General features: G+C 59.1%; 1 protein-coding gene across 3 annotated transcripts; it reads right to left on the reverse strand.

Moving 5' to 3' along the window:
- Nucleotides 1–563: 563 nt before the first annotated feature.
- LOC128819342 (calcium/calmodulin-dependent protein kinase type IV-like) lies at nucleotides 564–12,813 on the reverse strand. Of its 3 annotated transcripts, XM_053999459.1 has the most exons (13): nucleotides 12,708–12,813; nucleotides 11,913–12,364; nucleotides 11,388–11,518; nucleotides 8,376–8,454; nucleotides 8,006–8,068; nucleotides 5,530–5,612; nucleotides 5,370–5,442; nucleotides 4,259–4,349; nucleotides 4,093–4,167; nucleotides 3,337–3,412; nucleotides 3,113–3,239; nucleotides 1,665–1,817; nucleotides 564–892 (listed from the first exon to the last, which is right to left on the reverse strand). In XM_053999459.1, exons 2-13 carry the CDS (start codon nucleotides 11,955–11,957, stop codon nucleotides 662–664), a joined length of 1,227 nt encoding a protein of 408 aa, XP_053855434.1. In that variant the 5' UTR covers nucleotides 11,958–12,364; nucleotides 12,708–12,813; the 3' UTR covers nucleotides 564–661. The 3 variants fall into 3 exon arrangements, with proteins under 3 accessions (XP_053855434.1, XP_053855435.1, XP_053855436.1); XM_053999460.1 differs by lacking the exon at nucleotides 12,708–12,813 and having other exon boundaries at nucleotides 11,388–11,515; nucleotides 11,913–12,456; XM_053999461.1 differs by lacking the exons at nucleotides 11,388–11,518; nucleotides 11,913–12,364; nucleotides 12,708–12,813 and adding an exon at nucleotides 9,272–10,036.
- Between the last annotated feature and the right edge of the window lie 8,610 nt (nucleotides 12,814–21,423).

The raw sequence follows: 21,423 nt of genomic DNA on the forward strand, positions 1-21,423 counted from the left end.
ACGTGGCAAAGTCTCGCAATATTCAAGAGTTGTGTAAATTGCTGGGTTGGAATTGTGTCAATCCTGACCTGGAACGCCCAGGGGAGGCCGGACCAGCACTCCCAGTCCGTGACCACCCCACCACCACCAGCAGGGACCCGCAGCAAGGCTGAGGGTGGGGAACACACCCAAAAACCACAACCCGGGGCTCGGCTGCTGCCTGGGAACCACCAGGGAAGCCCTGGCACGGGCTGTTCTCCCGAGAGGATCGAACATTCGGGGTCAAAGGCTCCTAAAACCCCTCCTAACACAGCAGCAGCCCCACAGCTGGGCTGGTGACAGCGCTGGAGATGTCACAGCTCTGGCAGAAAAAATAAAACAAAAAAAAACCCCTTCAGGATTATTTACAGGAACCCCTTAAAGACAGCGCGCTGCCTTTGCAGGGAAAGGTGGGACAGATCCTGTTTGTGCCAGGTTTTTCGGGATCTTTCCACGCCGCGGCGGCCCGAACTGCTGCGGGGTGGGAAGACAAAGTCACCGCCTGCTCCCCTCAGGCGGCGGGCACGGACGCGGGGACGGCGACCGGGGGCGACGGACACGACGCGAGGATGTCCAGAGGGGACGTGCCCCTCCCGGGGCCCGGCAGCGCCCACGGCTCGGCGGTGTCCCCGCTCCGGGCCCGCTAACTGTCACAGCCAGCGCCGGGCACGGCCACCGGGGCCACCGGGGCCACCGGGGCCACGGCGGGGTGGTCGCTCTGGAACGCGCTGAGCTCCGCGCTGGCCCCGGCGCCGCCGCTCCCCGCGGGCTGGGCCAGGCCCCGGGGTCCCCGCTGGCCGCGGCCGCCGCGGGAGCAGTCGTGGTGGCCGTGGTTGCCCAGGCGGCTGGAGGCCACCACGGCTTTCATGGCAGCCTGGGACAGAGGCAGGGAGTCAGGGAACCGTGGGATGTTCGGAGGGGATCGCCCAGCCAAAACCCTGGCCCGGCCCAGGACACCCCAAACATCCCACCCCAAAAACCCCAAAAATCCCACCCCAATCATCCCACCCCAAAAACGCCAACAATCCCACCCCAACCATCCCACCCCAAAAATCCCAAAAATCCCACCCCAATCATCCCAGCCCAACAACCCCAAACATCCCACCCGAATCATCCCACCCCAAAAACCCCAGAAATCCCACCCCAACCATCCCACCCCAAAAACCCCAAAAATCCCACCCCAACCATCCCACCCCAACCATCCCACCCCAAAAACCCCAAAAATCCCACCCCAACCATCCCACCCCAACCATCCCACCCCAAAAACCCCAAAAATCCCACCCCAACCATCCCACCCCAAGCATCCCACCCCAAAAACCCCCACAATCCCACCCCAAGCATCCCACCCCAAAAACCCCCACAATCCCACCCCAAGCATCCCACCCCAAAAACCCCCACAATCCCACCCCAACCATCCCACCCCAACCATCCCACCCCAAGCATCCCACCCCAGCCTCCTGGAGCTCTGGCAGCCTCGGGGCCGGGATCAGGGGGTTCAGGGCCCAGCGCGCTCTGGGGGAGGAACCTTTCCCTAAACGCACCCCAAGGCCCCCTGGCACCCTCCCTCCTTTCCCTCGGGATCCCAGCGGCCTTGGCAGAGTTCCCAAGTGGGGACGTGCAGCCCCTCCCTGGCGTCCCCCCCTCACCTTCAGCTTCCTCCTGGCGTTGAACTCCTGCAGCTTCCTCTGCGTGCTGTCCATGTGAGCCAATTTCGCCGCCTTCCCGGTGACCCAGGGGTGCTCCAGGGCCTGCTGAACCGTCAGCCTCTTCTGGGGATCCAGAACCATCAATTTCCTGACCTGAGAGCACCAAAGCCGCCGAGTTTCGTTATTTCCGAAGCAACTCGCAGTAAAACGAGGAAGAGTTATAATAAATGTGTAATATATATGATAATAAATCATGAAATCAATCATAAAAATAAGGAATAAAGCAAGAAAGAAGTCAAATTAATCATAAAATCAATCATAAAAATAAAGAATAAAGCAGGAAAGAAGTAAAATTAATCATAAAATCAATCATGAAAGTAAGGAATAAATAAAGAAAGAAGTAAAATTAATCATAAAATCAATCATAAAAATAAGGAATAAAGAAAGAAGTAAAATTAATCACAGAATCAATCATAAAAAGTAAGGAATAAATAAAGGAAATTAAAGAAAGCAAGAGTACATAATAAATAAATCATAGATTCACATGAAGAAATAAATAATTAATAGAAATATGTGGGAAATAAATAAAATTAATTTAATAAATATATGTCGTAAATGCATAAAAATAAAATAATGAAATGTATGAAATAAAAAATAAAAATATGTTCATAAATAAAAAATAAAAATATGTTCATAAATAAAAATAAATAAACAAATGCAATAAATTTGTAAAGATAAAATCATAAAATAAGAGAAATCAATAATGAAAATAGTGATAAATAAATACATGAAAAATTGTAATAAATGAATGAACATTTGTCATAAATAGATAAACATAAAATCATAAATAATTAAATCTATAAAAATGCGATAGATAAATAGAATTAAAGAAATTAATAAATAAATAGAATTCAAGAAACTAATAAATAAATTTATAAAATAAACAATAAAAAAGTTTAAAATAAATAAAATAATTAATAAATAAAGGGATAAAAATGAAATCATAAAAGAAATCATAACCATATGGAGGAAATAAATAAAAATGGAATGGAATGGAATGGAATGGAATGGAATGGAAAGGAAAGGAAAGGAAAGGAAAGGAAAGGAAAGGAAAGGAAAGGAAAGGAAAGGAAAGGAAAGGAAAGGAAAGGAAAGGAAAGGAAAGGAAAGGAAAGGAAAGGAAAGGAAAGGAAAGGAAAGGAAAGGAAAGGAAAGGAAAGGAAAGGAAAGGAAAGGAAAGGAAAGGAAAGGAAAGGAAAGGAAAGGAAAGGAAAGGAAAGGAAAGGAAAGGAAAGGAAAGGAAAGGAAAGGAAAGGAAAGGAAAGGAAAGGGAAATAAAATAAAAATCAATTAAGGAAAAGAAAGTATAAAATAAAATAAAGTAAAACTTCAAATAAAACAAATTTTATAAAAGAAATACATTCCGAGTTTCCCAAGGCAGCGCTCACCAGGTCCTTGGCGTTCGGGGACACCTCGTCCCACCAGGGGGACACGAACTCGTAGTCGCAGGTGAGGATGCGGCCGTACATGTACTGATCCCCCCGCGGGTCGAAGAAGGGCTCGAAGCCACAGAGCCTGGGGGCACAGAGCCGTGGGACACGGGGGGACAAAGCCTGCCAGCCCCGGACAGGGGGACAGAGCCCCCGCCGTGGCCCCGGGCCGCCACACTCACAGGATGTAGGTGATGACGCCCACGCTCCACATGTCCACCTCCGGCCCGTAGGGACACCCGTGCAGGATCTCGGGGGCTGGAAGCAAAGTTTGGGGGTCAAACGCACCCATGGGGGGGGGGGTCCCAGGGGAGAAAACCCCGCTGGGCACCGGCAGGTGTGGAGAAAAGGGATAAATGTGGAGAAAAGGGGATAAATGTGGAGGAAAGGGGATAAATGTGGAGAAAAAGGGGATAAGTGTGGAGGAAAAGGGGATAAATGTGGAGGAAAAGGGGATAAATGTGGAGGAAAAGGGGATAAATGTGGAGGAAAGGGGATAAATGTGGAGAAAAAGGGGATAAATGTGGAGGAAAGGGGGATAAATGTGGAGGAAAGGGGATAAATGTGGAGGAAAGGGGGATAAATGTGGAGGAAAAGGGGGTGAATGTGGCTCTGTGCCCACCAAATGTGGCACAGCCCCAGCTATTCCTGCACTGAGCTGTGCCCGGCCTGAGGCAGGGAAAAGCCCCCGGAATGTCCCTCCCTCCCGGTTTTCCTCTCCCCGGAATGTCCCCTCCCTCCCCTCCCGGTTTTCCTCTCCCCAGAATGTCCCTCCCCTCCCGGTTTTCCTCTCCCCGGAATGTCCCTCCCCTCCCGGTTTTCCTCTCCCCGGAATGTCCCTCCCCTCCCGGTTTTCCTCTCCCCGGAATGTCCCTCCCCTCCCGGTTTTCCTCTCCCCGGAATGCCCCTCCCCGCCCCGGGGCCCCCTCCCCGCTCACCGCAGTACCCCGGCGTCCCACACACGGTTTTCATGGTGTCCTGTTCGTCCACGATCTTGGAGAGCCCGAAGTCACCTTGCAGGGACACGAGGAGTGGCACTGCCGTCAGCGAGGGGCACTGGGACCCCCTCCCGCGCCACGACCCCCGGCCAGGCCCCCAACCCACCGATTTTGAGGGGCGCGTCGGGGGACAGGTCTGCGTAGAGCAGGTTCTCCGGCTTCAGGTCCCGGTGGACGACTCCGTTCTCGTGCAGATACTGCGGAAAGAGGGAAAGTGGGAAGTGAAAAGGAAGGGAACAGCCTCGGACAGGATCTGGGAGGTGGCAGCAGCGACTGGGGACCTGTCACAAACTCGGGACCAGCTCGGGAGCAGCCACCACTGTGGCGGATCCGTTTCCAGTTAGGAGTTCCCATGTTTTAAACCCTCCTGTTGCCATGGAAACTCTGGGATGCAGAGCAGCCCTGACCTTCCTCCTTCCTCCTCTCCATCCCCCCCTAAGAGCAGCTCCATCTTCTCCCAGTGGTGCCTTTGGAAGGCCAAGGGCGAGTGGGCAAATGAGGTGTTTGGGATGGGGGCAGCTCTGGGGGCCTCTCCCCAGGGATATTTGGGATGGGGGCAGCTCCAGGCACTTCTCCCCGGGGATATTTGGGATGGGGGCAGCTCTGGGGGCCTCTCCCCGGGGATATTTGGGATGGGGGCAGCTCCAGGCACTTCTCCCCGGAGATATTTGGGATGGGGGCAGCTCCAGGCACTTCTCCCCAGGGATATTTGGGATGGGGGCAGCTCCAGGCACTTCTCCCCGGGGATATTTGGGATGGGGGCAGCTCCAGGCACTTCTCCCCAGGGATATTTGGGATGGGGGCAGCTCCAGGCACTTCTCCCCAGGGATATTTGGGATGGGGGCAGCTCCAGGCACTTCTCCCCGGGGATATTTGGGATGGGGGCAGCTCCAGGCACTTCTCCCCAGGGATATTTGGGATGGGGGCAGCTCCAGGCACTTCTCCCCAGGGATATTTGGGATGGGGGCAGCTCCAGGCACTTCTCCCCGGGGATATTTGGGATGGGGGCAGCTCCAGGCACTTCTCCCCGGGGATATTTGGGATGGGGGCAGCTCCAGGCACTTCTCCCCAGGGATATTTGGGATGGGGGCAGCTCTGGGGGCCTCTCCCCAGGGATATTTGGGATGGGGGCAGCTCCAGGCACTTCTCCCCGGGGATATTTGGCTGCAGCCCCCCAGTGCCACCCCCTCACCGGGCTGTCCCCAGGGCCACGTTACCGAAACAGCCTCCAGGATCTGCTTGACCACGTGCGCCGCATCCCGCTCGCTGTAGAACCCCCTCTCCACGATCCTGTGGGCACACGGAGCCTTCAGCCCCCTCCGTCCTCCTCCTCCTCCCCCATTCCCCCGGGATCCACCCCCCGGGGCCGATCCATACCTGTCGAACAGCTCTCCCCCCGTCACCAGCTCCAGCACCAGCGCGATCTCCGAGGGCGTCTCGAAAATCTCCTTCAGCTTGATCTGGAAGGGGTGACAGGAGGGATTTTGGGATGTGGGGTGTGGGATGAGGGATGGGGGATGCGGGACTGATCCTGGCTGTGCTGGGAGGGGGCTGTGACCGGCTGGGACGTGGAAAGGGTTATTTCAGGGCAAACATTTCCTTCCTCTGTTTGGTTTTTCCCCACTCTTGATTTGTTTTCCTCTGAATTTTTTTAACTCAACACGGATTAAAGCTGAATCTGGGAATGTGCGGAGCCCCGATCCTCTTCACATCTCCGAGCTTGTTTGCCAGAGGAGCTCCTTGAGAGCATTGGAATTCCGTGTCTCCATGGGCACCTTGGAGCCTCCATCCAGCCCTGTGGCGTGGCAGCAACGCCGGCTTCATCCCACGGGATGGATCCTGATCCTGCAGACCTGGGATGGGATGAGGGAGAGCCGGACACACCCTGCAGGGTCACGGCTACTCTGGGACCAAGGCTCTGGAAATGTCCCTTGGACTGTTCTGCAGCAGAAGAGGCACCAAGCCCGTGTTTTCCTCCCGACTTTTTGTGATTCGGCTCCCACACGAGCCCTTCGTGCCTCCACAGCCCATCTGGAATTAACAATTCTGTCCTAAAGCGACGTCCAAATGCAATTTTTCCTTTTTTTTTTTTCCCCCACTTGTTTTTTTTTTTTTTTTTTTTTTAATGGAAACCCAAGAATTTCATGCTTCTTAAGACTTTTGTGACACTGCGAATTTCATGGGGCTTTAATCATTCCCTTCCCAGGCTGGGTGACAAGCCGTGATCCCCCGCGGGGTGAGAGACACTATGTGGCAGCTTATTGCATTATAATAATACACGGAGCGCTATAATTTTCCTATTAACTTCAAAAGTTTACAATCCTATTATCAGCCGCTGCCGAGGTCGGTGCCGCACGATAGCGGCGCCGGCGTCAATAATGGAGCAGAGCAGCTCCTCTTCAAACATCACTTGAACTTGGGATGAGCAGAACCCCATGGAAACCTCGGGGATTTAAATATTCAAAGGGGCTGGATCCTCCTCCATGGCTCCGGGGAGCTGCTGCCTGGAGAGGGGAGGGCGGAAATTGGATTTTCTGTGGTGCTCCTGATAACACATCAGAGAGGAGCCTCTTCCCATCCACGGCTGGTGCCACCTGGGCCGCTCCGAGCGCGCGATTCCCATCCTGGCTGTTATCCCCGCGTCTGCCCAGCTGTCCTAGGATGGGGGAAACGTCTCCATGGAAGAGGCTGAAGCACCAAATTGTCCCAGAACACTGAAACACCCCAAAACAGGCCCACGCCGAGCTGGCTGAGAGGTTTAGAGATGACCTGTCCCCAGTGCTTTGGCCTCTTTATCTCTGTTTTTGGGAGGTTTGGGATTTCTCTTGGCTCCATCTCTTGGCCTGAAGGTTTTGGGCTTCTCCAGAGAGCAAAGCTCCGAGGATGGGCTGGGAGCAGCCGTGCCCAGGGCTTGAGGGATGCTGCAGCCTGGGCAGCAGCAGCCAGTGGCAAGAAAATGTCCCAGTGATGTCCCAGCAACGTCCCAGCGATGTCCTGATCACAATCCCAACAGGAGCAGGGCCCGTCCCAACCCTCAGCCCCACAGCAGCTCCCAGGTGGCTTTTTTGTGTCATTTCCTTGACTCAGGTGTTCTCCAAGATCCTTTTGCAATCTCCCAGTGGAGCCGTGCAGTCGGGAATGAGCCTTTTTTGGGAGGTGGGGGGCACAGGGCCCCCCAGCCCCTGGCATTCCAGAGGGGCTCTGCTGGCCCTGGCTGGATTAGATCCGCTCCAGCCCCGCTCCCGTTATCCCCGGAGCGCTGAGCAAGGGAACAGGAACGGCGGCGGGCGGGACACGGCCCCAGCCCCGCGGCCCCGGCCTCCCCTTTTATCTCCCCTGGCAGGATTCATTACAGACAGGCAATTTTCCGTGGGATTCATTTGATCTCCTCGATGGAAATTGCCTGCCTGGTGGAAATATCAAGCCAGGGTGTGGGGAGGGGGAGGACGGGGGAGTCCTTGGCCTTGGATATTGGAGCTGGGAGCTCAAAGGAGCTGCAAGGAACAGGAATTTCATGTGGCACTGAGAGGGGAATCACCTGGATGCTGTCAGTGGGGCAGGAAGGGGACATGGGGAGCAGGGAGGGGACCTGGGGTGCAGGGAGGGGACCTGGGGAGCAGGGAGGGGACATGGGGAGCAGGGAGGGGACATGGGGAGCAGGGAGGGTTTTCCATGGGGTGCAGGGAGGGTTTTCCATGGGGTGGTGCCTTCATCCTGCACCAAGACAGGATGAGGACAAGAACATTCCAGCCCTTCCCTCAGCACTGGGTTGAGTTAAGGGCAAACCCAGGCCCAGCAGCCGTGGAGCTGACCCAAAGGGAGGTGGCAGCTGTGTCACGGGGGTCCGACTCACGATGTTGGGGTGCGAGAGCCGCAGCAGGACCCCGATCTCCGTCCTCACGATCTTTTTGTCGATCTGGGAAGCAGAGCCCGTGCAGAGCTTGTGTCACCTGCACTGCCAGGCCTGGCTCCAGCTCCCCACCACGCAGAGCCCCCCCATTACTCCCAGCACATTTCCATGTCTGTCCCCGAGCCCACCCCCTCCCCAAACCCCAGCTCTTTTGTCCATGTGGGACCCCCAGACTGTGGGAGCGGTGCCCGGTGCCAGCCCCACGCCCATCCCGGTACCGAGGGGCGGGGGAGGAGAGACACCACCAGCCCTCCCCCCCCAGCTCCCTGATGCTCCCCCTTCCCATCCCCAGCCCCTCTCCTGCCCCACTCACCGTTTTCTTCAGGATCTTGGCAGCGTAGGGAGCTCCCGTGCCCTTCTCCTGGCAGCTGAACACCACCGAGGTGGCTCCCCTGGAGGGCAGGGGGGACGTGAGGCTGGCACAGAGCTGGGGGTCCCGCTCCCCCTGTGCCCCCCACCAGCACCTTTGGCAGTGCCAGGCCCTGGGAGCTCAGCGTGGATCCCGCTTTTCATGGATCCCCCATTCCTGAATTCCCCTCCTGTACCCCTCCCCTTCATCCCCACCCCACATCCCCTTCCTGCACCCCCTCCTGATGCATCCCCCTTCCGCATCCCCCTCCTCCTGCTCCCCCTCCCGCATCCTTCCCGGCTTTCCCGGCTAAGGCTATTTTAATTAAACCCGAGTTCTACAGGGGGTTTAAATCCTTAAGCGGCTTTCACGACAGGACGGAGCCGCCGTGTCCCCGCTCGCAGCCTCTCGGCGGCAGCGGCGACACTGCGGGGCCCCATCCCAGCCCATTCCCGACACCAGACCCCCGGCAGGTGAAACCGCCGCGGGTGGCACGGGCACCGCCGCGCCCCACGGCCGGTGGCGATCTCAGCTCGAGTTAATCGCCGTTCCCGAGCGCCGGACGGTGAGATCAGCCCCGCGCTCCGGGCCACTCCGGGGCTCATTTGCAATTCCAGCTCCCCGCCTGGCTCCCGGAGAAGATTAATTCCTGCCCCCGAGTAATCGGCCGCGTTTTACCGCACTTTGGCCTCGCCGCCTTCTGGGACGGAGCTCAGGCTGTGCCTGGAGGTGCCCGGCAAGATCAGATCCCCCAAACCACCGACTTTCATACCAAAACCTCCCCCGAGCCCACCAACATGCCCCCAGGCATCCCCCCACGCTCCCGGGTGCTCTCCTGAAAGAGAGATTTGTCTTCAAACCCAGAGCAGATTTTGCAGCTCATCCGGCTGAACTTGGAACGGCGTTCCCATGGCAACGGCAGCGCCGGGTACCAGGTTCGTCCGGGATGCTGCGGGATCCACGAACCCCGCCCTGCCCAGCCTCAGAACATTTCCTCCCTTTTGCCAAACATTCTCCATGAAACTTTAGTTTACAAACAAAAAGCGATTCGGAAACGAATTGTTGCAGCTGGGAGGGGCGGCCCAGCCACCACCTGCTCCAGCCCAGGAAAAAGGGCAAAAGCTGCAATTTGACCCCAAAATGGCATCGCTGCTGCTGCGACCGCCACAACGACGCTCTTCCAGCGGGAGAAGCCACGAGGTTATTCTTGGAATATCCCAGCTGGGCTGCTCACGGGGCAGGACCCTCCACCCCCTCTCCGCAGCTGAATCCCAGCCAGGATCTGTCGCCTCTCACCCTCCCTCTTCATTTTTCCGCACGGACAATTCCCAGCCTGATTCCCGCCGCTAACGAGATCATTTAGGAGCGCTCGGCTCGGCGTTTAGGAGGACTCGGGGTGGCTCCTGTGCCCGCTGTGCCCGCGGCGCTGCCCCTCACGCGTCCCCAATTAGGGCAGCGCTCGGCTCCGCGCCGGAATTCGCCACACCTCGGCCCCCGGCCCCGCCGGCCCCCGCAGCGGCCGCTCAAGGCCTCAAATAAATAGCCCCAATCAGCCCTGCCTGCGACGGGAGATAATTGCATTTGCTTTCCAGATGAACTGGAAAATGTCGAACGATGGGATTTGCTGAGAGCCTGGAACGTGCGGCCGCCGCGAGGGCCAGGAGCAGCCCCGGGCTGGGTACTCCCCGCTGTCCCCACATCCCTACCCGGCTCCCTCCAGCCCCCTCCTGCTCCCTGGGGCTTCCTGGCCAGAGCGGGTCCAGCCTTGCCAGGAGAGGCTCTAAGGGAGAGCTGTGCATGGCGAGTGGGCTCCCAGCAGCCCAAATCCCACCCAGATCCCAACACGCCGTGAGTGGGTGGCTCCAGGACTGAGAGCAGTTTGATTTAAGTCTGGTGCTGAAACTGGATGGATGGATGGATGGATGGATGGATGGATGGATGGATGGATGATGGATGGATGCATTCCAAGAGCTCCAGGCCTGTCCTTCTGTCCTATGTCCCTCTGTCCAGGCCTGGGTGCTGCCAAACCCTGGGCTGATGTGGCCACACCTTGTTACAACCCCTTAAATTCCTGCTTTCACCAAATCTGCTGCTTTTCAGGATTCTCTGAGGATGGAAACCCGGAGGCAGCTGGGGCTGGCCCAGCCTGAACCACCAAATCCCCCTGTTCCGAGCCAGGGCTCCGAGGCAGCGCTGCCTCCCGCCACTGGAACAGCCCAGAGCCCCCACGAACGGGATCATCAACCTTCCCACCACGGCCTCCCGGCCCCCCTGCCCGAGGGGCACCGGGACACCGGGAGCACAGCCCTCAGATGGGCTCTCCAAGCCAAATCCAGAGCTGGGAATTCAGACTGTGGAGGCTGGCACTGCCTGGCCTTTGCAGGGGGCTGCTGCAGGCAGGACCCTCATTGCCCACCCCCAAAGCCTTGGGGTGCTCAGAGGAGAGATGGGTCTCCCCATGATCCCACTGCCATGAGGAATATCCATCTCCACAGGCCCAGGGACCCCCGGCCCCAGCTGCAAACCCCCAGTGGGCGCTGCCAGACCCTGGCTGCAGCGTCACAGCACAGTCCAGGCACCAGGTCACACGAGAGGGGAGGGTCTGTCGCCATCCATCCCCCTATCCTTCCACAGCCCTTCTACATCCATCCTTCTCCCCTGCTTGTCCACCCCTTCCTGCATCCCTCCATTCTTCCATCTCTCCTCATCCATTCCTCCCACATCCGTCCATCCCCTTTGTATCTGTCCCTCTCATCCTGCATCCTCTCCTGCATCCCTTCACCTCCCATTCCCCTTCATCCCCCCCAATCCATCCCCTCCATATTCCTCACCCCTCCCCACATCCCTCCGTCCCTCCTGCCTCCCTGCAGCCCTCTCCCCACCAGGCCGGTCCCTGCCCCAACCAGGACCCGCTCCCACCCCAGGGGGGCTCCTGCCCCTCCCAGCCCCTCCCTGTTCGCTCTCCCCGCCCGGTACCGTCCCAGCTCGGGGCCCACGATGTAGAAATCTTCCAGTGCCGCCTCCCGGTGGGATCCATCGATCCAGAACTCGCCCTCGCTCTTGGACGACGGCATGGTGGGCTGGGGGCTGCGAGCTGCCTCCAGCTGCTGGGAAGGGGAGACCCCGGCATGGATCGCCGCAGCCCCCCCGCCTCACCCCCACCCAATCCCCCCCGCGCTTCCCCGAGTGCCCAGATGGCTCGGGAAAAACCAGCGCTCGGGATTATCGAGCGCCACGGAACCACGGCCACAAATCCCCTTCCCACCCGGCACGTACGATGCCTTCTCTGAGATAATTCCCCCCCCGTGGGATGTTTCCCCACCGGCTTTTTCCACCACCCCCCACCCCCTTTTCCCACCCCATTCCCACCTGTCTGGGGTCCCCCCCGGCTTTGCAGAGCCCGGCAGGCCGGGCACCCACGGACCGGTTTGCACCCCGGTTCCTGCAGCCTCCCCCAACCCCCCCGGTAATTTTGGGGTGGGGTCGCGGCCCGGCACGTACCGTTACCTGCGGCGCCGCTCGCGTCCCCCCCCGGCGCTGCCTCATCCCCGGCGCGGGGCGGCCGTGCCGAGGGTGGGCACGGGGGGTCCCGAGCCCGCGGGGCTCGTGCTGAGCCTGCCCGCGGCCCCCCGAGCCCGTGCGGGCCCCCCCGCTGCTCCCCAAAACGGGGCGTCACGGCTCAGCTCCTCGGCGGGGCTCCACGGGGCGCCGAGCGGCGCCGGGCCGGAGGATGCAGGGACGGGAGGATGGAGGGACGCAGGGACACGGGCACGGGAGGACTCGGGAATGGAGGGAGGCAGGGATGGCAGGGTGCCGGGATGCGGCGGCCCAGGGATGCCGGGCAGCACGGACGCAGCTGCCGGGATGCCGGGACGGGAGGATGCAGGGATGGGGGGGGATACCGGGCAGCACCGGGAGGCAGGGATGAGAGGCAGCCGGGCTGGAGCGCAGCGCTGCGGGGAGAGAGGAAGGTGGGGATGCGGGGCCGGGGCTGCGGAGCACCGGGACCCTCCCAGGCAGCATCACCGGCTCCGCCGCGCTCCCGCCTGGCTCGGCCGTGCCACCCCCCGGCCCGGCGCCGCCACTGCAGCCCCCCCCCGCCGCCCGCCACCCCCCGGGGCTGCGGGACCCGCGCGGCGCTCGGGGAGCCCGGGCGGCCCCGACCCCACTCCCCGCAGCGGCGGGGCCGGGCCGGGGGCACCGCGGCCGCTCCCCGGGAGCGCCCGGAACCCCCCCCGGTGCCGCGCCCCCCATCCCGCCCCGCAGCCCGGGGAACACCCGCGGCCCCGCACCCACCGGGGCCGGGTTGCGCCCCGCCGAGCAGCCAGAGCCGGGGAGCCCCCGGTACCGGGGGTCGCGAACCGGCGGGGGGCGCGGGCGCTGCCCGGAGCCGCCGCACGGTGACGCCGTCGCCCACCGGATGGGAACGGGGGGCGAGGGGGGGAAATGGGAAGGTGGGAGGGGACGGGCGGGGCTGAGATTGGGGTTGGAGGGGGATTGAGTTACGGGCCTGGAGTGGGAATGGTGGGAATGGCTCTGGGAATGGCGCCGGGAATGGTGCTGGGAATGGTGCTGGGAATGGCACCGGGAATGGCACCGGGAATGGTGCTGGGAATGGTGCTGGGAATTTTGCTGGGAATGGTGCTGGGAATGGTGCTGGGAATGGTGCTGGGAATTTTGCTGGGAATGGTGGGAATGGCATCGGGAATGGCACCGGGAATGGCACCGGGAATGGTGCTGGGAATGGTGGGGCCTGGCTGGAGGAGGGGATGAGCAGTGGAGGTGGGGGGTGAGGTGGGACCAGGGGACCAGGCATGGGTGGGTTTAGGGTGGGTTTAGGGTGGGTTTAGGGTGGGATTGGGACTGGGGGTGGGGTGGGGCCCGGAACAGGATGGGAATGGAGATGGGCTGAGATAGGGCAGGGCTGGGACTGACAATGGGATGGGAGTGAGGATGGGGTTGGGTTGGGACGGGGTCAGGGATGAGATGGGAATGGGGATAGGATGGAGTGGGGATAGGGCCAGGGTGAGATTTGGGTTAGGACTGGGGCCGGGAACAGAATCAGGATGGGGAGAGGATTAGAGAAGGAGATGGGATTGGGCCAGGGAATGGACTGGGCTGGGGCTGTGGATGGTGTTTGCATGGGGCCAGGGATGGGATGGGAGTGGGGATGGAACAGGTCCAGGAATGGGGTGGGAGGGAAGATAGGGCTGGGGTTTGTCTGGGAAAAGGATAGGAATGAGGCTGGAATGGGGCCAGGAACAGAGTGGGAGTGGGGATAGGGTTGGGGGTGTCCCTGTGTCTGGGGCCACCCACGCTGCTGGGGAGCCCATGGGGTGTTGTGTTCCCCACATAAAGGGAGCAGGAAATCCCTCCTGAACATCCAAGGCAATGAAACAGCAGTTTTTAATGTTTTTCTATTAAGAATTGGAAATAGGGAGAGCATCCCATAAGACAGTGACCCTCCAGTGGGACTGAGGGGTAGACAGGCCCTGAGGATGCTTCAGAGCCTCCCCAAATCCCTCAGCACAGGAGACCCCTCCAAAAGGCCCCGCCATGAAGGTCTCACCAGCACGAAACATTCTCCTTGTCATGAGCTCCCCGAGTATTTATTAGAATATTTTATCATATCTGAGGGAGGCAAACTCAGCCCTGCTTGATCTCCTCCAGTTGCAACTCCCTTTTGAAAGGGATGTTGGTACAGGGAGTGACCTGCTCCATGAATAATTGGCTCTGCCTCTGTCTCTCCCTGTCCTGGAATGCTGTGGAGACAAGGGTGGGCTGGAGAGGCTGCTTTGCATAATTAATATTTATCACTCAATCCCAAACAAGCACAATCCCCCCGTTCATCCCCAAAGAGTGGGGGGCTGTGTTGGCAGAGGGGAGGCAGCTCCTTCCCTTTGGGAATCTCATAACTGGGCTCCTAGCGAGGGGTCCAACCTCCCCCCAGCACCCACAGACACCCGTGGGTGGGCGCGGGATGGGGCACGGCGCTGGATCAGCCGGGACAGCGGGAGATGGGGATGGGAATGGGGCAGCCCCCGTCCCCTGCACACCCCAGCACCCCAAAATCCCTGTGAGGCCAGGGGTGCCCTTTGCAGCAGCTGTCCCCAGCCGGGACACATTCCCAAGGTGCAGCTCCAGCCGCTGGCAGTGGGAATTGTCCCATTCCCTGCCGGTTTGGTGGGACGCTGGGGCTGGATCCGCGCCTCCAGCCTTTTGTCTGCAGGAGAGGAATTAATTATTTTGTTCTCTCATTACCCTGGACTAAAAATCCATTTCTGAGCAGCATAAATTTAGGTGCCTGAAGTGGCTATTTTAACATCCCGGGAAACATTTCTCTCCCTCTCTCGCCCTTTTCCCAATCATTTCTGTCTCATTGGCAGCCATCGATGTTCCCGATGAAGCACAAGATGGAGGGACATTATCCAAACCTGGCGAAACGGCCCTTCCTGGGTGGAAAATGGGATGGTGAGGCTGAGGTGGGGTCCCCATGGTCCCCCCAAACCCCCAAACCCCCCGGGCTGGGGGTCTGGGACAAATCCCAGCGCGGGCAGAGCAGAGTCTGAGAGCGGCCCCGCGAGGGACCGGCTGCTGCCGAGTGCTGCTCAATTGTTTGGAACATAAAATGGAAATTAATACATGGGGTGACCCCCCCCGGCATCCCCCCTTCCCCCCAGCGCCGCTCGCCTCGTTAATTGAACGGCGCGAAGCAAATGAGGTCAGAGCTCACTTGAGCCAGACAAGGACACGGGAACACGCGCGGCTGCCGGCGAGGCAGGGCTGTACCTGCCCGTGTTTAGCATTCCTGCCGGGATCCGCTCATTAAAAACCTAAAAGGCGGCTTAAGCATCCCATTAGAGCCTGGCCGGGCCCTGGAGCCTTCCCTCGCAGACGCGTCTGTGGGGAGAGCGGCATGGCAGCCGGGCACCGGGAGGGGGTTTGCAGCTCCTGCCCCATCGCCGGCTCTTCGGGGGGCTTTGGAGCTCTTCTGGGGGTCCCTGGAGATCCCGGAGTGAGAGGGTGAGAGAGGAGGGAGAGGTGCTGAGGGTGAGAGGGACAGGACAGGTGCTGGAGGCCGGGATGTGCTGGGGTATCCCGAACGCCGTGCCTGGGTCAGGCTCCTGCTGCCCAGGGCCCCCCCTGCCCCATCATCCCCTCTCTTTCCAAGGAGACCCCTTCAGCCGGGCTTTGGGAGCAGCTCCCACGGCGTGCCTCAGTTTCCCCAGCTCTGGCAGGGCCTTGGCTGTGGGTGCTGACCCTTCCCATTTTCCAGGTGTTCCAGGGATGTTCCCAGCTCCATCCCCAGCACCGATTCCTGCTCTGGGGTCAGACCCTGCTGCTGTGGGAGCTCCACAAGTGCTGCTCCAGCCCTGCCTGGCCATGGATCACCAGGATTTCGGGAAGAGGCGGCACACGAGGATCCCTGTGGGACCCCTGCCAGTCTCCCCTCACCCAGGACCACCCAAGGGGCTCCGTGCCAGGGCTGCGGGCACCGATCCCGCGGGAGGCACCATTCCTGTGGCACTGGATGCTGTCACTGCTCCAGGGGCCGCCTGGGGACCCCACTCCTCGTGTCCCATCCCAAACAGGACCCCAGGAAGCGGCGGGCACTCCGAGCCACCCCGGGGCTGCTCAGAGCCCCAGCCAGGAGCACCCACACTTGGAGGCCTCTCTCAGGTGGCACCTGAGAGCCACCTTGTGCCACCTCCTCGGGGCTTTGGCTTCCCCAGCTGCTCCATCCTCATCCCTGTGCCCTCAAGGAGCCCACCCAGAGCCCGCCCAGCATCTCCCCTTTCCAGAGGAGGCTCAGGCATCCAACATTCCCTCTTTCCCAGCATCTCCCTGCATCCTCCTCCACTTCCTCCCTCTTCCCTTTCTCCCTCTCTTGTTTTTTTTTTTTTTTTTTAAAGACAAGAAATGAGTTGTCTTCCCGCAGATGTGACTAAAAGCACTCTGGAAATGTCAGCCACTGCTGGAAAGGGACCCAGATAACATTTAGCTTTAGGTAAGAGAGTAGATTTTCTCTGCACTAATTCATATTTATAAGCTCTCGTGTTCCCGGGGAGAGCGCGGCGCTGATGGCACTCGCTGATTGCCAGCGCGCGGAGCAGGGAATTGTTTTCATATCCGAGATTAAAGAGTGGTTTCTGCTCCCAGTGGCACCTGTGTATTTACACTGGTCATTCTCAATTCATTCTTATAAGATTAAGACTGGAAATGGGAAATGGTTATAAAGTGCCGAGCCCGGAGGGGTCGGGGGACGTGGTGGGGACGGGGCAGAGCCCGGACCCTGCGCCGGGAGCAGCCCGGTCCGAGGAGGGGCACGGGGGCTCTGCTCTCCCTGGGTGGGAAAAGTCCGTCCAGAGAGAAATTCCTCATCCAGATCCTGTGGGCTGGTCACTCTGAGTGACCCCAGCAGGGATGGACGGGGATGGACGGGGATGGACGGGGATGGACGGCTGGAGCAGTGTGGGCAGCGGGATGGACACAAGCTCACCACAGATTAGCTGAGAGCTTTATTTCTATTAAGATTAGGTAAAAGATTTATTTCTATTAAGATTAGGTGAAAGATTTATTTCTATTATGACTCAGTGGAAGATTTATTTCTACTATTATTATTTTTCAACACATCCCAGGGTTTGTGTCAGCTGATTAAAAGCAAACAAGTAAAGCTCCTCTTCTCCGTGGCGGATCAAGGATTTGGGAACTTTTAGAGCTTTATTTAGTTTTTCTCTGTTTTATTTAATTTTTTTTTAAATCGTGTTTGCGAAGTGGCTGAGCAGCTCCGGAGAGAGTTGGAGCATAAACATGGGGAGAAAGGAAAAAAAAAAAAAACCCCGGTTGTGTCAGGGATTGAGGGGCTGGAATTAGGGGGAGGAAGGGGCAAAAAAAAGGGGGAGGAGGCGGTGGGGGATGCAGGAGGGGTTCGGGGTGGAAAGGGAAAAAGGCGAAAGGAGAAACAAGACAATGGCAGAAGGCACCCCGGGGACTTCCTGAGAGGTTTTAGAAATTCAAAATACGCCTTAGAGCCTCAAAGCTGTGTCAGTCACAGCCCCGGCGCAGGGATCACTAAGGCTGCGGCCAAACAATACCAGATTGTGTGAGGAAGGTGGGAAAATCGGGGGTCTCAGCGGCTCCCGCTCACACCAGCGGTTCCGCCCGTCAAGCACGCGTTCCACATGAATCAATTCTGGACAGAGCCGCGGCATAATCCCCGCCAGCCTCGCTATGACAACTTGAAGGAGAATTCGGCGGCTGAGTGACAGCAGACGGAGAACTGACAAGGCAAAAGGCCGCAGGACTTTCCTGCCCTTTTTTCCCCTTTTTTTTTCTTTTTTTTTTTTTTTTTTTTCTTTTTTCTTTTCCCTTTCATTCTCCCTTTCCCCCACTCCCCATCCCAGTAACTTTCCCCGGGCGGCTCCTCGGGGCGCACACGTGTCCCTGTGCTGCTGTTGGGGGCAGAGGGGCTTCGCTCCCTCCGTGCAGCCCCTCTGCCCTTTCCCTGCTCCCGGGGACCCTTCCCACAGCGGGATGCTCAGGGCTCCGGTCACCTCTGCCACCCAGACGGTCACAGGAGGACACGGGGCTGTGACCTCCAGCCCGGGTGCTGGTGACAGAGGACACGTGGCACTGGCACCTGGCTGCAGCTTCAGCACAGGGTGGTGGGACCCCCAAACTGGGGGCTCACAGCATCCCCTGTGGGGCTGGAGGGGCAGGGGGAGCCTGGCAGAGCAGAGTGGCTCCCCCAGCCCAGCCAGTGAGGCTTTAATTACTCCAGGCTCATTATCAGAGAGGTGTAATGAGCCCTGTGGGTTTTCCAGTTAATCCTGGGCTGTGGTCACCCACGTGGGAGCGTTGGGGGTCACCTTCAAGGGGGTCCTGACAAATTCCACCCCTGACCCAGGGGACATCAGCAGCACCCACCACATTGTGCCAGCAAAGCCACCAGTGAAGCCAGGGCTGGGCTGGGGGCCAGGGGGTGTTTGTGGGGAGGGGACCAGCACCCCTGAGCTGCTCCAAGCCAATATTTAAAGATCCCAGTGTTTAAAGCTGCTCCTCCATCCCCACAGCTGAAGGAAGCACTAATCACCTCCCTGCGCCACCCCCCATGCTCCCGCCTCGTTAGGTAAACGAGTGTATTATTAATAATCATATCAAGGATAAAAAGTGCTTTTGTCACCTTTGGATCCTGCTCCTTTCCGGGCTGCCCTGTTCTGGTTCCACATGCCTGCTCAGGGAGGAAGGAGGGAGAAAGGAAACTAATTAAAAATTGCCAGTGTCTTATGTCGGAGCGTTTGGGTGCGTTGGGTGGTGAAAGACGAGCGGCTTGTTGCAGGAAAATCAATTTTACAGTTACAGGAGCAGAATAAATAGAGGTGGTGCGTTAAGGCAGGAGGATGAGCAGCCTCTGAGGGCTCCAACTCCGCAGGGATACGGAATGAGCCATCCCGGGATGCTCTGGGTGTCCCCGTGTCCCCACCCCATCCCGCCGCATCCCAGCTCCGTCACCCGGCCGAAGGTTTTGCTCAGAGCCTGGTGAAAAACCACCCAAAAGAGCTCCTAATTCAGGCTGGGCACTGCAGCTGGGGCAGAAATTAGGAAATTTTTTTCAGGAAATGTAGAATTGGGTCCCAAAAGCCACCCAGAGCGTGGCTGTGAGGTGCACATGGACTTGGGGGGAGGTCACCTCATCCCGACCCTGGGCAGCCCCGGCACGTCCAGGCTCCCGCTCAGAATCCATTCCCATCCCTGCCGCACGAGGCTCCATCTGTATTTTATTCCTCTCGCCTCTCCACAGGCCTGTGGCTAAAATCTATTGGTTTCGTGCAGGATTTCATTGTCTTTTTGGGGTCAGGAAAACGGCGAAGCAGCCAATTCCCCTTGGCGGGGGGGTTAAACGCTGCTCGCCCCGCGCAGCGATCCCGCGGGGGCCCCGATGCCTGGGAATGAGGGAGCAGCAGCCGGGGGTCCCCGACCAAAATGACTTTTATGCTAAATGGGACACGGGAGGCGGGAGCCACTGGGAGCGCGGCTGGAGCGGCGCAGGGGGTCCCGCTCTGGGATCTCGCTGCTGCTTCCGGAGCCGTCGGCCGGGACCCCTCCTGCTCCGCTGGATGCAGCAATCCCTTCCCAGCTCCAGAGTCCTCTTCCCAGCCCTGGATCCCTTTTTTCCCCTTCCTGGCCTGGCTGGGCTCGGTGACCCTTTCCCAGCCTGATTCCAACCCCCATCAGGACTGTCCTTCCTTTGCTCGTCGCACCAGGACACGCTGATCCCTAATCCTCAAATCGTCCCTCGCCAGTTTTACATCCTTCTCTAAGCTCTTCATAATAGATTTATTTAAAAAAAAAAATTAAAAAGGGAAGGGAAAAAAACCCCTCTGTGGGTTATTAGGGGATATTTTGGTTTTAATTGAAAAATGCCCAGAGCAGTGGAGCCGGATCCGGATGCTCCCCAGTGCGAGGGACAGGAGCAGTTTACCCCAGATGTCACGAGCATCCCATTCCTGGGAAACAGAGGAGGGAAGGACCCTGTGAGGGACTCCCTGGTGGGGTCAGGGAGTCCCCAGGTCGGGGCAGGGGTCCCCAGAGTGTTGTGTGCAGGGGACACAGCCCGCTCCATGCCGTGGATCCCTGGATCCCAGGGATGTTGCTTGCTGGAGCGGCCACTCAGCCCCTGAGATATTCCTGGAGTTTGCTGGGCTGGGATTTTTTGACCAGGAGCTGCCTCGAGCAGGCTCTGGCCTGAGAAAAGGGAGGTCTCTGGGTGAATCAGCATTTCCGAGCTGTGCCAGGCATCCCAAATCCCCTCTCTCCATTAGCACCTAATAAAAACGGAGCTAATTATGAATTAGCGCGGGATGAAAATGTTTTGGTTTCTGTTCCCCGGGAGCTGCTCAAACCCCTCGGCCAATTTGGAGCGAAGGATGGACAGGATCCCTCAGCCCCAGGGCCAGCGAGGGGCTGCTGGGGGGGCAGAGCTGGGGACACCCAGATCTGGGAGAGCACGGGGCTGGGGGCACCCAGAACCCAGGGCAGAGCTGGGGCACACAGAGCCGGGGACACTCAGAATTTGGGGAGCCACCAGGGCCCCACTGCACGAGGAATCCTTCCACGAGGGATCCCTGCACGAGGCACGCTGGGATCAGCAGCAGCCCCAGGACGAGCAGCCGCTGCTCACACCGCTGTCCCCGCCGGCCGTGAGGGGCACAGCGGCTGCCCCGGTGCCCTCAGCCCCCGCCCGGCGTGGCCCTTTGGGGCCCAGAAGCTTCCTGGGCTCCCTGGGCCACCAGGAGCCGCCAGGGCTGGCCGCGGGCAGCACCGTGCGGGCAGCCCCAGGCTGGCACCGGCTCGGCTCGGCCGGGCGAGGAGCTCGTTGTGGATTCACGGCACTCCCCGGCACAAATGGGTTTAAACTACCTTAAGTGTTTCAGCAGGGAACTGGCGCTGGCGGTGTAACACTGTATTACCACAGCATTAGGAGTGAAGTATTGATCCTAATCCCCTGGTTCAAAAATAGGATTATCAGAAGGGGAGGGGAGGGAGGGAGGGGGCGCGGGAGGATCCCCGTCCCCAGCCCCCGGAGACCCGGTCCCTGCGGTGGAGGGAGAGGTCGGGGCACGGCGGTGGCACCTGGGCGATCAGAGCGGTGTCCAGGTATCCCTCGCCCCTGGACAGGCTGCGTCCCTCCGGATCCAGCCGCACCCCTCAGGGATTTGCCCACCCCGAGTTCTCTGGGAGGGGGCACAGGGGGAGCTGCCACCGCGGGGTTTCTCCTCCCGCAAACCAGCTCTGGGGCAGTGACCGTGGCAGGAGCGGTTCCGTCTGACTGTCTCCAGGAGCACATTCCCATTCCCATGAAAAGCCATCTCCCCGACTGATCGATTCCCACGCCGGTGCTCCTCATGGATTGATTGATTGACCGATGGAGCGGACCCGGCCCGGGGCTTCGAGAACTCCCCTTGCTACTCCTGCTGTTACTCCTTTACCTTCTGGAGCTCGGCGAGGGGGG

The sequence above is a fragment of the Vidua macroura genome, chromosome 26, assembly GCF_024509145.1.
Source record: "Vidua macroura isolate BioBank_ID:100142 chromosome 26, ASM2450914v1, whole genome shotgun sequence".
Taxonomy (NCBI): domain Eukaryota; kingdom Metazoa; phylum Chordata; class Aves; order Passeriformes; family Viduidae; genus Vidua; species Vidua macroura.